The 15,290-nt window shown below is 37.9% G+C and overlaps 1 protein-coding gene across 1 annotated transcript in view; it reads left to right on the forward strand.

Annotated features, from left to right (window-relative positions):
* The window catches only part of LOC127941512 (serine/threonine-protein kinase 10), a 40,750-nt gene extending 26,255 nt beyond the window's left edge, over nt 1-14,495 (forward strand). Inside the window, exons 9-19 of the mRNA XM_052536594.1 lie at nt 355-993; nt 6,798-6,919; nt 8,252-8,375; nt 9,086-9,265; nt 10,175-10,267; nt 10,345-10,474; nt 10,558-10,682; nt 11,792-11,980; nt 12,067-12,192; nt 13,357-13,470; nt 13,584-14,495. Of these exons, the coding sequence (XP_052392554.1) occupies nt 355-993; nt 6,798-6,919; nt 8,252-8,375; nt 9,086-9,265; nt 10,175-10,267; nt 10,345-10,474; nt 10,558-10,682; nt 11,792-11,980; nt 12,067-12,192; nt 13,357-13,470; nt 13,584-13,724 (1,983 nt within the window). The 3' untranslated portion in view covers nt 13,725-14,495. The remainder of the gene's footprint in view (nt 1-354; nt 994-6,797; nt 6,920-8,251; nt 8,376-9,085; nt 9,266-10,174; nt 10,268-10,344; nt 10,475-10,557; nt 10,683-11,791; nt 11,981-12,066; nt 12,193-13,356; nt 13,471-13,583) is intronic.
* Nucleotides 14,496-15,290: the final 795 nt, after the last annotated feature.

A 15,290-nucleotide genomic window follows, 5' to 3' on the forward strand; every position in this document is an offset into this window, starting at 1 on the left:
ACTTTCACATCCATTAAAAGATCTATTCTAGGCCGTTCACAGTACATGTGTTGACGTGGTACAGTGTGCTCCAAAATACTTCCGCTTCTCATCTGGCCTTCACTTAAAAATGAAACAAAAGACATGCTGTCCATATTACTTTAGAGTTAAAGCACCGGACAATAGGCCTGCAGCTGTATATGAGTTTGCTGTTGGTTCGTGGCCTGTCGCCAACTTTAGCCTTATTAACAGCACTAAATCATCTCTGTTTTCTCAGTCAGTTTTAGTACTGGGGCAATCATAGCATTGTTGGTTTACTCTGACAAACCGTAGTCAACCAGTCCTATAATGCCACTTTCTGTCTGTTATTTCTAGGCCCCCATCAAAGACCCATCAGAAACTTGTGAGACCAGTTTATATGGGAACCATCGCCACAATGAAGCTCCAATTGAGCTTGAAGAGGAGCCCAGGACTCCTGTGTCCACCGAAACTCCTTTGAAAGAGCAGGAAGATGATCTCAGTGACAGGTTGCCAGAGGAAGATCACGACAAACCTGAGAGCGAGGAATCAGGTAAGACCTCCAGCTCTGACTCTGGCATCGATGATGGAAAAAGTACACCCACCTCCGAGGAGGATGCCAAGGTGGTCGAGAGCACCGAACCAGAGCTGCCTTTGGTGAGAACACCAGAACCTTCAGAGTCATCCGAATCTTCCACAGAGCAACCCTCTGAGAAACTGGAGGAACCAGAGGATGCTGACAATCCAAGGGAGATGCCTAGCCAGCAACCACACGACATGCTGAACCAAACCGAGTCCAAGGAGCCAACCAACCGCATGTCTGGGATGAGCAACAGGTCCTCTTTGACTGGCGAGGATGTGGAAAGTTTGCTGCCTCATGCCAACGGCAGGTTATCAAAACGATACTCTGATGTGACAAGTGAGAGCATGGACATCAGCCTCAACATGTCCGGTGATATGTCCGTCAACAAAGACTTGGGCACCATCTCTTTACGGGTGAGTCTGTGTTTGAGTCATGTTTTCATTTAAATTGGACATGTTTGCAGATCTTCTATCCAAGAAGGTCTGATGTAAAAGAAAAATTTATCACAGTGCTTGAATAAGCTGATTCTTTTCAGTGAACTTGTTAAATCTGGTAACAGATTGCACTGAATGATTCATTTGTGTGTAGCTTGTTTGCAATCACGTGATGGGAAGTGTAAAGCAGAATGGAAAAGATGGAGGAAAGTCCGTAATGTGCTGGTTTAGACAGTATTACCAGAGAAATGTGTAAACAGAAAATCACATCATATGTTGAACGTTATCCTAGTTATTAAGTTATTAAAGAGGAATGTTTTTTTAACTAGATTGAAATGATTGTCTGCTAACGAGGCGGTGGATATAGGCTAAGAAACTTGCGAACAATCTATTTCAAGTGATTCCCACATTTATATGAAATTATTTATATACAGGCTATGTGGCCACTGGTCCTGTTAGCAGCACATAAAACTAAACTTTTATTCAAACTCTGGTTTGGTTTTGGTTTCTCAGTTTGACTGATTTGAGTATCTGTAAACAACGCAAAACCTATGAATTTGAGTTGCTGCTAGTGATTCCTAGCTATTACGTCATGTGCACACCACCAATGAGTCTGATTCAGCTGCAGCTGTTCTGGAGTCAGCAACTCACTGAGTCGAATGATCCAATCAGAGCGAGTCTCTAGTGGACAACTCACCGATTCGAACGATCCAATCAGAGCGAGTCTCTAGTCGACAGCTCACCGATTCGAACGATCCAATCAGAGCGAGTCTCTAGTCGACAGCGCACCGACTCGACTGATCCAATCAGAGCGAGTCTCTAGTCGACAGCTCACCGATTCGAACGATCCAATCAGAGCGAGTCTCTAGTCGACAGCGCACCGATTCGAACGATCCAATCAGAGCGAGTCTCTAGTCGACAGCTCACCGATTCGAACGATCCAATCAGAGCGAGTCTCTAGTCGACAGCTCACCGATTCGAACGATCCAATCAGAGCGAGTCTCTAGTCGACAGCTCACCGATTCGAACGATCCAATCAGAGCGAGTCTCTAGTCGACAGCGCACCGACTCGACTGATCCAATCAGAGCGAGTCTCTAGTCGACAGCTCACCGATTCGAACGATCCAATCTGAGCGAGTCTCTAGTCGACAGCGCACCGATTCGAACGATCCAATCAGAGCGAGTCTCTAGTCGACAGCTCACCGATTCGAACGATCCAATCAGAGCGAGTCTCTAGTCGACAGCTCACCGATTCGAACGATCCAATCAGAGCGAGTCTCTAGTCGACAGCGCACCGATTCGAACGATCCAATCAGAGCGAGTCTCTAGTGGACAACTCACCGATTCGAACGATCCAATCAGAGCGAGTCTCTAGTCGACAGCGCACCGATTCGAACGATCCAATCAGAGCGAGTCTCTAGTCGACAGCTCACCGATTCGAACGATCCAATCAGAGCGAGTCTCTAGTCGACAGCTCACCGATTCGAACGATCCAATCAGAGCGAGTCTCTAGTCGACAGCGCACCGATTCGAACGATCCAATCAGAGCGAGTCTCTAGTCGACAGCTCACCGATTCGAACGATCCAATCAGAGCGAGTCTCTAGTCGACAGCCCACCGATTCGAACGATCCAATCAGAGCGAGTCTCTAGTCGACAGCTCACCGATTCGAACGATCCAATCAGAGCGAGTCTCAAGTCGACAGCTCACCGATTCGAACGATCCAATCTGAGCGAGTCTCTAGTCGACAGCTCACCGATTCGAACGATCCAATCAGAGCGAGTCTCTAGTCGACAGCGCACCGACTCGACTGATCCAATCAGAGCGAGTCTCTAGTCGACAGCTCACCGATTCGAACGATCTATATATATATATATATATATATATATATATATATAACTTTATTACACTTCTATCTGCAACCTACCTACTCAATACTATACTGTTAAAGAGATAGTTATAAGTTGCTGGTAGCCATTGACTTCCATAGTATTTATTTTTTATTTTTCATACTATGAAAGTCAATATCTAACAGCAACTGATAACCAGCAACTAGCAGCAACTCCAACATCCTTAAAAAAATCTTCTTTTATGTTCAGCTGAAGAAAGAAACTAATACAGATTTAGAATAACCTGTGGGTGAGTAAATTATTTTTGGGTCAACTATACCTTTAAATGTGCATTTCCAGGAGTCAAAATATGTAATATTATCTTAGTAACTGCACTTATGAAAGGATTGTTAGTGCTTTAAAACCTCAACTCCCCTTCTGGTGCAACCAAAGTGTGTGCCGGATCTGTACACATGGATCCCTGCATAGAACACCAATCACAAACCTGGTCTTTAACACTCCTGCTTTCACTTATACTGTGACTTGAGCTCTCTTTCGCTATGTGCTCGTCTGTTTACCGTCTCAGCGCCAGATGCGCAGCAGAACAGAGCCCTGCTTATGAGAGCCGGGGAAGGTTCTGGAGCAGGGCGTCACTCTCAGCAGTACAGTGAAGGTACAGAGCTCAAACAGGGTGTGGACGCTGTCAAACAGAGCCCAGTCTGTCTGCAGACACCAGCAGAAACCATCCTTACCACACCCGCTTCAACTCTGTGCTGAGAGACACTTTTCTCTACTGTAATTCTGGACTAAATCTCACTCACACTAAAACAGATTCAGTAACCCTCAATATGAACAAAAACTGTGAAATACAAGCTCAGAATATGACTCAAACCTGCAATAACTAAATAAAAGGACACAAATATCCTTTATGTATTTAATACTATTTTATTAACTAGTGTCTCTATTGCTGTTAACTTTCGAAGATCCGATGCAACCGTACTAATAAGCAAAAATTACTTTACATAAACATGGCTTTTGTGATTCAATTATTAATTGCTGAATAGTGATGATTTTTCTTCTGTGTCCTATTCTTCATGTTTAAGCTGCGTCCTCTACTGTATTTTATTTATTTATTTAAACATTTCCTTCAGCCCAAGGCTTATGTATTGCACTTTTGATGTGGAAGAATCTTTAAATTTGCCAAAAATAGAACTTTTTTTAATTAAAAACAGACAAGCAGTCCTAGCCCAGGTGAGATTAAAAAAGCAGAAGTAGCATTACTTTTCATAAAAAGTAATTAAGTAATGCTATTAGTTTCTTTTTTAGGGAGTAACAATATTGCAATGCATTACTATTAAAAGTGACTTCCCCAACACTGATTATAACAAGAATTCACCTTTAAAACTAAAAACAGTCCAGTACTGTAAGTTAATCGAATGATTTCTGCAAAAGTCCTTAAAAGAGACTCCCGAAGCAGCATGGCCAAGCAACAGCCCTGTAATTTACTGACAACCCTGCAATTTAAGTCATGATTTCTGTTTTGTAGGTTTAACAAAGCAAAATCTTGCCAAACAAAGGAAGTGTTTCCAAGGTCTCTGAAAACCTGCTTTAATTCTCAGTCAAGTCAGATTTATTAATGTAGCGCTTTACACAGCTTTGCAGAAAATATTTCTATATCCAGCTTCGATAATGAACTAGATTATAATATTATTGATAATAATCCTTGAAAAAAAAGGTGTCAGGTTTTCCACAAAAACATTTAGCAGCACAGCCATTTTCAACTATAAAAATGTTCCTTGAGCAGTAAATCACGATATTTTCATGATTTCTGAAGGAAATGAAGACTGGAGGAATGATGCTGAAAATGCAGCGCTGCATCACAGAAATACATTACACTTTAAAGTATATTAAAATACCAAAACATTTTAGAATACAATCCTAATGAATACAAATGGTAAGAAAAAAACTAAGATGAAACATGGTTATTTCAACAAAAAAAACATTAAATGTGAAATTATAATGAAGGGAAATATGGGAATGTCAATTTAAGAGTTTTCAATGTAAAATATAAGTTTTATATGTCCATTATAGTTTTTAACCATACTGTGTCGTAAGGGAACTTACTTTGTAACATTTTTACAGTCTTTTACAGTTAAAATCATGCTCTTTCTTTACAGTGTGTCTATATACAGTGCACTGCCTTCGCCCATAGACTTTATTGTGCTGCGCTATAATCTTCAGAAACTGGTTTTGAACCCGGAACATGACTTTAAATGAAGTCATTCATTTGTTGCATATTTCAGACGACCCGTCTGTGAAGCTCACGTCAGATTTTCCATCCATTCCTCCCAAACGCTCTTTGTCTCTGGTGCATTCAGCATTGTGCATCAGTCACTGTGTGATGGTTGTTGAAGGCACCAGAGGACGGCCTCGTTTCTCCTGTTTCTCCAGCATGATTCAGACACTGCTCTTCAGTTCTGATACCGTGTGATCAGTCTGCTTCAGTAACAGGTTTAGCAAACACTGGTGCATGCACGCTGCATTGTGTGGAAACCACATCACAGGATACAGCGGCTGTGACTGTTTGCTCAGCTGCGCTCAATAGACACAGGTCTGAGAAGTGATGATGACCAGAGCCAATAAAACACCATTTCAACAGTCAAACCACAACGCATCCAGATCATTCACTGCTTTATAGTTTGTTTTTCCACAAATATGTTTTTTTTTTTGAGAGAGAGAGAGAGAGAGAGTCTCAATCTGTCGTTCTCGTTCTGCTCAGGACTTCCTGTCTGAACAGGATAACAGCAATCTCACTGCTTCCTGTTCACATCCTTCACATGGTGTTGCTTACTCATTTCATCTTTCTTGCTCTAGTTCAACTGTTCATTATGACTTCGACTCTATCAATCAGTGTTATTTTATTATATGCATGCATGTATATTAATATGAATACACTGAAGTTCAAGATTTTTAATGTTTTTAAAGAAGTTTCTTCAACTTTTATTTGATCAAAAATACAGAACAGACAGTAATATTGTGAAATATTATTGCAATTTAAAATAACTACTTCCTGTTTTTCATTTACTTCAAACTGTAATGTATTTCTGTGATGCTCCGCTGTATTTACAGCATCATTACTGCAGTCTTCAGTGTCACATGATCTTCAGAAATCATGAAAATATGATGATTTATTATCAATGTTGGAATATGTTGTGCTGCTTCATATTTTTTAGGAACCCGTGATACTCTTTTAAGCATTTTTTGATGAATTATTTCTTTATTATTATTACTTGTTTTATCAATCGAACACATCGTTGTTGAATAAAAGTATTAAATACTTAAAAAATGTAAAAAAGAATTAAAATAAATAAAAACATTTACTGACCCCAAACTTTTTAGCTGCAGTGTATATTGTGACTAAAGATTTATATATATTTTTTTCTTAATTTTAATTAAAGAATAAAAAAAAAAAAAAAAAGTATCACATGTTCTAAAAAATATTAAGGAGCTGTTTATCAGTTATTTTTCACAACATTTCTATTATTATATTTTAAATCAAATAAATGCAGTCTTGATGAGCAGAAGAGACTTCTTTGAAAGAAAAAATTAATCTTAATGATCCCAAACTTTTGAACGGTAGTGTGTAGTTTATTTATTTATATATATATTTTAATAAAGGTTTATAATATTAGTAGTTAAACTAAATGAAAGAAGAACTGCTGTGTTGGCAACTACCTGGTGCTTTCAGTTAACAATCATTTTATTTCAATTAACAAATATTTGTAGTGGTTTATTTAATAACCCCACTAGCAAGTCTTTCTGCTTGTCTTTCCTTTCCTTTCCTTTATATATTTTTTAATCCAGAGTTCTCTAAAATCCTGCTCCCACACCCATTACATGCTCCTTTCTCATGTTTTTCTCACTACCGTTTCTCTCTCATTTGTTTTTCCACCAGGACTCCAAGAAGACGCTCAAGCGCACGCGTAGGTTCCTGGTGGACGGTGTGGAGCTGAGCGTCACCACCTCCAAAATCATCTCAGACGACGAGAAGAAAGACGAGGAGATGAGGTTCCTCAGGCAAGTTCACTCTTTAATCAAACTAAAACTCAACAAAAAACTAAAAACCTGGCAATGTTTTCCCACTTGTTCTTGCATCTCGGCTGAGTAAACAGACTATTTTAGGCCTCAGATCCAAGACTTGGGTCTGAATGGGACATTAATACACAAGGGAAGCTTGTGTAGAGCCAGAGGAAGTGTGCCGCTGTTACAGAACAAACCGAGAGATCAGATCTCCCTTAAACAGATCAATCCATCATCTGGATTCTGGTGAAACACCTCAGATGCTGGCAGTAGATTATATATGATGTGTTTCACAACACACACACACACACACACACAGTGCGTCTGATCCCAAAAACTACACACCTCTGCCATCTAGTGGTGTGATAGTGAAGTTACATGAGGTTTTTTTATCAATCAGCTGACCTCAGGAAAGAGCACAGCTTCATCTCAGTCTCACAGAGAACACATCCAGGTCATATTATACCCAAAAAACAATATTCTGTATATACTGTACACACACACATACATACTGTATGCACACACACACACACACACACACACACACACATACTGTACACACACACACACACACACACACACTGCACACACACACATACTGTACACACACACACACACACATACTGTACACACACACACACACACACACACAACCACACAGACACACATACTGTACACACACACACACACACATACTGTACACACACACACACACACACACACACATACTGTACACACACACACACACACACATACTGTACACACACACACACACACACACACTGTACACACACACACACACACACATACTGTACACACACACAACCACACAGACACACATACTGTACACACACACACACACACACATACTGTACACACACACACACACACACACACACACATACTGTACACACACATTTATTTGACCAAAAATACAGAACAAGCATTAATATTGTGAAATATTATTACAATAAACAAATGTAAAATACTTAAACATTTTCAGCATCATTCCTCCAGTCTTCAGTGTCACATGATCTTCAGAAATCATTTTGTTATGATGATTTATTATCAGTGTTGTGGACATATTCATCTTAAAGGGACAGTTCACCCAAAACGGAGAGTTCAGTCATCATTTACTCGCTGTCCTGTCGTTACAAACCTGTCTGCAGAACACAGCAGAAGAAACTAAACCACACTGACTTCACTGTATAGAGAGATTTCGAAACATATGTTCGACAGAAGAAAGAGTGTCGTACAGTTGTGGAATGGTATGCTCACAAGTCCTGAATGATCTCTCAAATATGTGTTTATGTTCGTTCATGCACCCAGGCGTCAGGAGCTTCGGGATCTGCGTCTGCTGCAGAAAGAGCAGCATCGAGCCCAGGCTTTGCTCAACCTGAAGCTGAAAGATCAGCGGGAGCAGATGCAGCGCAGATTCGACCAGGAGATGAGCGTGAGCGTCTCAGACACTCTCTAGACATTAGCAAATGAAGACCGGACACTGCCTCAGGTCATCCCAGATCAGGAGGAGCGTGTTCTTCATCAGGTTTGGAGAAGTGTAGCATTGCATCAGTGTCTCATCAGTGGATGCTCTGCAGTGAATGGGTGCCGTCAGAATGAGAGTCTGATAAAAACATCACAATAATCCACAGCACTCCAGTCCATCAGTGAACATCTGGAGAAGACAAAAGATGAAACACATCCAGCATTAAGATGATTTTAACTCATATAGGACTCCATAATCCATAATAATGCTTCCTCCAGTGAAAAAGTGTTCTGGTCTGAATCAGGAGAGAAATCTGCACCATCTATAAGCCAAAACAGCTCTAAACATTAATGCTTTTGGCTAATCAAATCTGATGGACTGGAGTGCTGTGGATTATTGTGTTTTTATCAGCTGGATTCTGACGGCACCCATTCACTGCAGAGCAAGTCATGATGCAATGCTACATTTCTCCAGATCTGATGAAGAAACAAACTCAGCTACATCTCAGACGGCCTGAGGCTATATATGTGTATATAAGTTTGGAAGGGTTAAAGAGTGCATTTAATTGGTCTACATTTCTGGAACAGGAGAAAATCTTAAAGTATTGCTAATATTGCACGCTTGTGTAGAATGTTAATAGATAGTGCTGAGATCTCACTGTGTGGCTTTGCTCGCAGGCCAAGAAGAAATACTACGACACTGAGCTGGAGACGCTGGAGAAACTGCAGAAGCAGACCATCGAGAAAATGGAGACGGAGCACACGGTGCACCTGCGGGAAGAGGGCAAACGCATCCGCGCCGAACAAGAGAAAGCCTTCAGCAAGTTCCTGGAGCAGATGAAGCACAGGAAGAAAGAGGCGAGACACGTTCAGAGTCACTGAGGAGTCACTACACTCACTAAACTAAAGACTCAGACTTTATTGGGAATACATTTCCATTAGAATAATGAAATAAAACGATCAATTATATCTAACTAAACATAAATAAACGTAATAATGATAACACAAGCATATAACTAAATAACTAAATGTTAAACTAGAAAATATAGAAATAAAAGCAAATTCAAATTATAAATAAAAATGTAACGTCCAATAAATTCAGTTTCCATTATTATAATGAAATAAATTTATTAACATATTTAAGTGTGCAAATAATATTCTAGAACTTTATTTAAAATTTAAAAAGTGATGATTAAGAAAATACTGAATAATTTAAGAAAGTCCAAAGTCTATAGCAGTAACAACAAAGGTGAACAAAATTGTTGGAATCATTTTCAGGATTTTTTTTTTTTTAATTATTATTATTTCCGTAAATGATGAAAACATTGACAGCCAATCAGAATCCGCGCGATTTTAACGAGCTCTGGCATTTAAGAGTAAAATCTGACCTGTATGTTTTATAAATCTAACATCACTGTTTATGATTACTATTATTATTTTTAAAGATAACAAAGATCAGATGAAACAAAACAGGATTGACAGGACTTTATTAAATTTTTTCAAAAGTGGAGTAAACATCTAGAAGCAATATGGTTGATTCAGAGAAAAACTGACTATAGTTAATGACTATATATTGGCAATATTTATAGGAAGCGGTTAGGATGTAACTTTAATTTTATTAAGAAAAAAAAAAAAACACATTTAGATGTTCTGTGCTGAAGAAACTGACACCTAACATATCGTCTTACATATAATATAACGAGTGTAAGAGAGCATTATTATGTTTCAACAAAGAATGAAACACTTGTATCTTTTATTTTGTCTCAGGTCAAACAAGAAGTGGAGAAACTGCCCCGGAGTCAGAGGAAAGAAAGTCTGAAGATCAAGATGAACGACTTTCAGCAGCTGAAATCAGACGAGGTCCGTTAAAACCTTAAAGCAGTGTGTGCAAACACTGAACCGAGCCGCTCAAAGGTTTGTGTGTCGTGTCTGTGCAGGAAGAGAAGTTCCTGGCAGATCAGAGGGATTTTCTGGACTCGACTCTGAAGAGCATCATCGCTCAGAACAAGAGGGAGATCTCCGAGACGGAGCGCCAGTGTCTCGCCAAGAAACACAATCTCCTTAGAGGTATACATGCGCTCAGACCAGAGCATCCTTGTCTTTTACGAAGACCGCGTGCTTATAACCCGAGTGCTGTTGTCTTGTGTCAGAGCGAGAAGCCACCGTGTGGGATCTGGAAGAGAAGAACTTGCACGAGAGACACCAGCTCCTCAAACAGCAGCTGAAGGACCAGTACTTCCTGCAGAGACACCAGCTCCTCAAGAAACACGAGAAGGTCTGCAAGCATCCTCCAACCATCCCAGTCTTTCTTCATCTTTACTGCTTTTCCATTCACACGGTGCTGGTGTCCATCTGAAAGAGAGAGCCATCCTGCATCTCCACCGACAGACTGACCGCATTACTGCCTGGACTGCTCTTCATCTGATGAGAGAACCTGGAAATAATCATTCAAATACATAAAAAAAAATAAAATAAATTAAAATATATATTTTTTTTTAAATATAATAAAGTCAAATAAAATAAAATAATAAAATAAGATAAAATAAAAATAAAAATAAAATTAAAATAATTAAAATAAAATAATAAAATAAGATAAAATAAAAATAAATAAAAAAAAAAAAAAAAAAAAAAAAAAGAATACAAATATAATAATAAAATAAAATAATACAAATAAAGAATAAATAAAAAAAATTATAAAAAAATATAAATAAATAAAATAAATAAATAAAATAAAATAGTATAAAAGTGGGTAAGTCATGTAATTATTCTCTGTTTTAAATTACTTTCTAGGTTAGACATTCATATCAGTTATTATTACTGTTGATTAGATTAAAATTAGCTAATTTTGGTATTTTGCTTTTCAATTATTTAGTCGAACTGCTTCATAAATCAGTATGAATAAGTTAATAATAATAATACTAATACTACTACTACTACTAATAATAATAATAATAAAAATAATAATAATTATTATTATATTAATAATGAAAATGAAAAAAAAGAATACATAACCAAAACTGAACTCCAACTAAAAATAAAAATAAGCACAATAATAACACAAGCATATAATAAAAATAAATAAGCTAGAATTAAGATATAACCTTAAAATCTAAAAATAAAAGCTAATGTAAAATATTGCAGAAAAAACACTATAATAATATATAATACTAAAATAACATTGGTCTAGAGGAAAAGAGTCAGTCCTTTTTTTTTTTTGTGATTCAGTTCAAATCTGTCTAAATGATTCATTAGCAAAACTGAATTTGAATGATTTTTAAACCGTGAAATCGTGCCTTTTTTGGTCTTTGAATGGTGTAGCTCTCTTTAGTGTTTGAGTTGTTTTTTAGACTCGAGCCTCACATGACCCCGTGTGTGCTGTCACAGGAGCAGGAGCAGATGCAGTGCTACAACCAGCGGATGATCGAGCTCCTCAAGGCCCGACAGCAGCAGGAGAAGAACAGACTGCCCAAGATCCAGCGCAGCGAGGCCAAGACACGCATGGCCATGTTCAAGAAGAGCCTGAGGATCAACTCCAGCGGGAGCTCCTCAGAAGACCGAGAGAAGACCAAGCAGGTAAAGCGTGTGTGTCTGACGGCCAGCACGTGTCCTCCTCTCGGAGACCTTGACCTCTCTCTCTCTCTCTCTCTCTCTGTGTTCAGTTCTCCAGGCTGGAGGAGAAGAGGCAGAAGGCTGAGCGATTGCACCAGCAGCAGAAACACGAGAACCAGATGAAGGAGAAGATCAGCGAGTGTGAGGGAAACGCCAGAGAACTGCAGCAGCTGCAGGTGAGCACAGTGTTTCCAGCAGCTGTTTAGAAAGGACGTGTCAGAATACACTACATTGGCTGATGCATGCCTTAATTTATTTTTTTAGAAGCACTTGTGCATGCATTTACTGCACTTACACATTGCATAAATAATGTTAGGAAATTACTTTATCTTTCGTATTTATCCATTTTAAAATTAGTGTTGTCAAACGGTTAATCCTATCCAAAATAAAAGTTTTTGTTTACAGTATATGTGTGTGCAAGAAAGTCAGTTAATCGATGCTTCATCTGATTTGTTAAATCATTTCATTTATTATTTTTGTCATCCAACTTATTTTATGTTCCACATGGCAATCAAACATTACTGGGGGTTTTTCCTCATTGAAATTAACTTGCTATATTTTTTTTGATAGTGTTATTTAATATTTTGTATTTCTAGTGGAATTATGGTAATCATATTTATGCAATAGCTATGATCCAGTTATTACCTTTTAAATATTTTTCCTATTTAACATTTCCAGCTTAAACTGTTGTAACTCTTGAATGCTTCAGAGTACAGACTTACGTTTGGACAGTTATTATTATTATTATTATTATATATATTTTTTTAAGAAGACATAAATCTAAACAAAATGTGATCCGAATTTAAGGTTGATATCACAAAAGAATGCTTCGCAGTTCCAAATGTTTCTGCTAGAGGGTGCTAGAGAAAAATAATTTTCCATGTTTCCAATGCAAGTGTGACTTTTTTTTTTTTTATTATATTTTTATTTTTTTTATTTACATCCATTATTTTTGTTTGTGTTCACATGCCAAGTGCCAAAACATTCACCAAGTTTGGTACCATTTAGGCGAAGAAAAGCAAAAAAAAGAATACAAATAAAAACATAGTCAAACGACAAAAGAGGTGTCTTTGCTCAAGTGATGTTACACAGCAATTTTAAACACATTTTCTTGAATCTTTGTTGGAATTAATGTTAAATCTTAATAAATCACACAAATTTAGCAACTCACCAGTATAAACGTAAATATGCATCAAACACAATATGCATCAAACGACTAAACATGCGTCTTTGTTTTCAAGCCGCTCACACTACAGTGGTGCTCAGTCAAAAACAGATGCGCTTTCAGATGTGTGCGTGATGTGTGTTCCTGTCCTGATCTGTGTGAGTGTCTCCTGCAGAACGAGAAGTGTCACCTGCTGATAGAAAACGAGACGCAGCGTCTGAAGTCTGTGGACGAGCAGCACAACCAGCAGCTGAAGGAGTGGAAGGAGCACCTCAAGCCCAGGAAGAAGGTCTGGCATAAAGCAAACTATAGAAACATTTGTGTTTAAATGACAGTGATGAGAGGGAGCGTGTGCTTAACTGTGAGTGAATAAACATCAGTCGAGTGTTTCCTCTCTCTCAGGTTCTGGAGGAAGAACTGAACCAGAAGAAGAAAGAACAGGAGATGTTCTTCAAGATGAGTGAAGATTCCCAGTGTCAGAACGTCAGCTCACCAAACAAAGTCACCAAGTTCCTCCCGTACATCGACTCGTCCACCACATGAGTCAGATCGCTCTGTAAGTGCCCAGGAATCAGTGCATGCAGTCTAACAGCAGGCGACGGAGACGAAGGTACATCGATGGATTCATTTAAACGCTGCTGAATCAGGAATCGAACTGCCTTACTAGAACAGCTTGCCTTCGTTTACTTACACTTAGATTGTATCGCCAAATGTATTGTTACAAACCTTGCATATTCTTGTTTTTATGTTTTCTATGATCAGTTAATATATGCATAAATATATATATAAAGTTGCTGCTTTTCTCTTTTCTTTTATAACCAGTTTCCTTGTACAAATGTTTAAATGCTGAACAAAGGAACTTTTTCTGAAAAAGTGTACATTTTAATTGGTACGTTAAGTTTAGTGTTTTTGTGTTTTATGTATTAGACGGCAACTAATTTGCCACTTTTATTATTCTGCAGTGTTCAGCTAAATGTGAGTTTATTGGCACATTTACTGTAAAAGCGTCTCACTGGACGAGACCAGAGCGATCCAAAGTTGACGGCTTCAGAAATGTGTTGACCCGTGTTTTCTGGTTTATTGTTGCTGTCTGTTACTGTCACTTAACCAAAGTGCAATACGTTGTTGTGTTCCCATTTTATACGTGTTATTATTTTACATCGGTCATTTGAAGGATTTATACCTGAAGCCTGAAGGTATGAGGATTTAATGTCTTTTTTATGTCTGTGGAGCACAATGTCGTCTGTAACTCTGAGATGATGAGGAACTGTCCTGTCAGAGCATCTAGAATAATAAATGAGATGTTTATCTTTTTGTTTTGGTCATTTTCTTTGAGGATTTAGCATTAGATTTACATTTTATGGAATAGCCGTTTTAGCAAAAAAAACACCGTCATGTTTATCCAAACCTGGAAGAGTTTCTATCTTCTGTTGAGGAGTTGTATTAAAACCAGTTCGAGTCGGTCAAACACCGTCATAATAATTACTATTACTAATAGTATAGGTAAAAGATCATACAGAAATGTGTTGTCCCCATTTTCTGATTCCTAGTTTAAAACCAAGTGAGATTTTAATATTTTGAGCTCTGAACTAGAGATGTTCGTATTGTAGCTGTAGTGTTAGTTACTCAATATTTAATAAAATCATTATGACACTCGCACACAGCTGGGATTCATCTGAAACCGCAAAGAAAGCTCTTCCTCGTGTCATATTGCTCAAACTCTGCACAGTTACAGTATATAGTTAAAACACTTATGAAACATTATCACAATTTAAGAGTCTATTTTATATTTTGAATACCAATATATTTTTAAAATGTAATTTGTTTCTGTGATGGAAAAACTGAAGACTAGTAATGGCTGCTGAAAATACAGTGTCACATGATCCTTCAGAATTCATGATCAATATTATAATAATAACAATAATAATTGTATATATATATTTTCCCCCCAAAATAATTACAATCTTGGTGAATATGACACTTCTTTCATAAATCTTAATGGTTCCTAACTTTTGACAAGATTCCTTAAAATGGAGCCATAACATTGCAAAAACAGTTAATTAGTTGAATTAATATCCAGTAATTTGATATTATGTTCTCAATATACTT

The sequence above is a fragment of the Carassius gibelio genome, chromosome A21 (assembly GCF_023724105.1).
Source record: "Carassius gibelio isolate Cgi1373 ecotype wild population from Czech Republic chromosome A21, carGib1.2-hapl.c, whole genome shotgun sequence".
Classification (NCBI taxonomy): Eukaryota; Metazoa; Chordata; class Actinopteri; order Cypriniformes; family Cyprinidae; genus Carassius; species Carassius gibelio.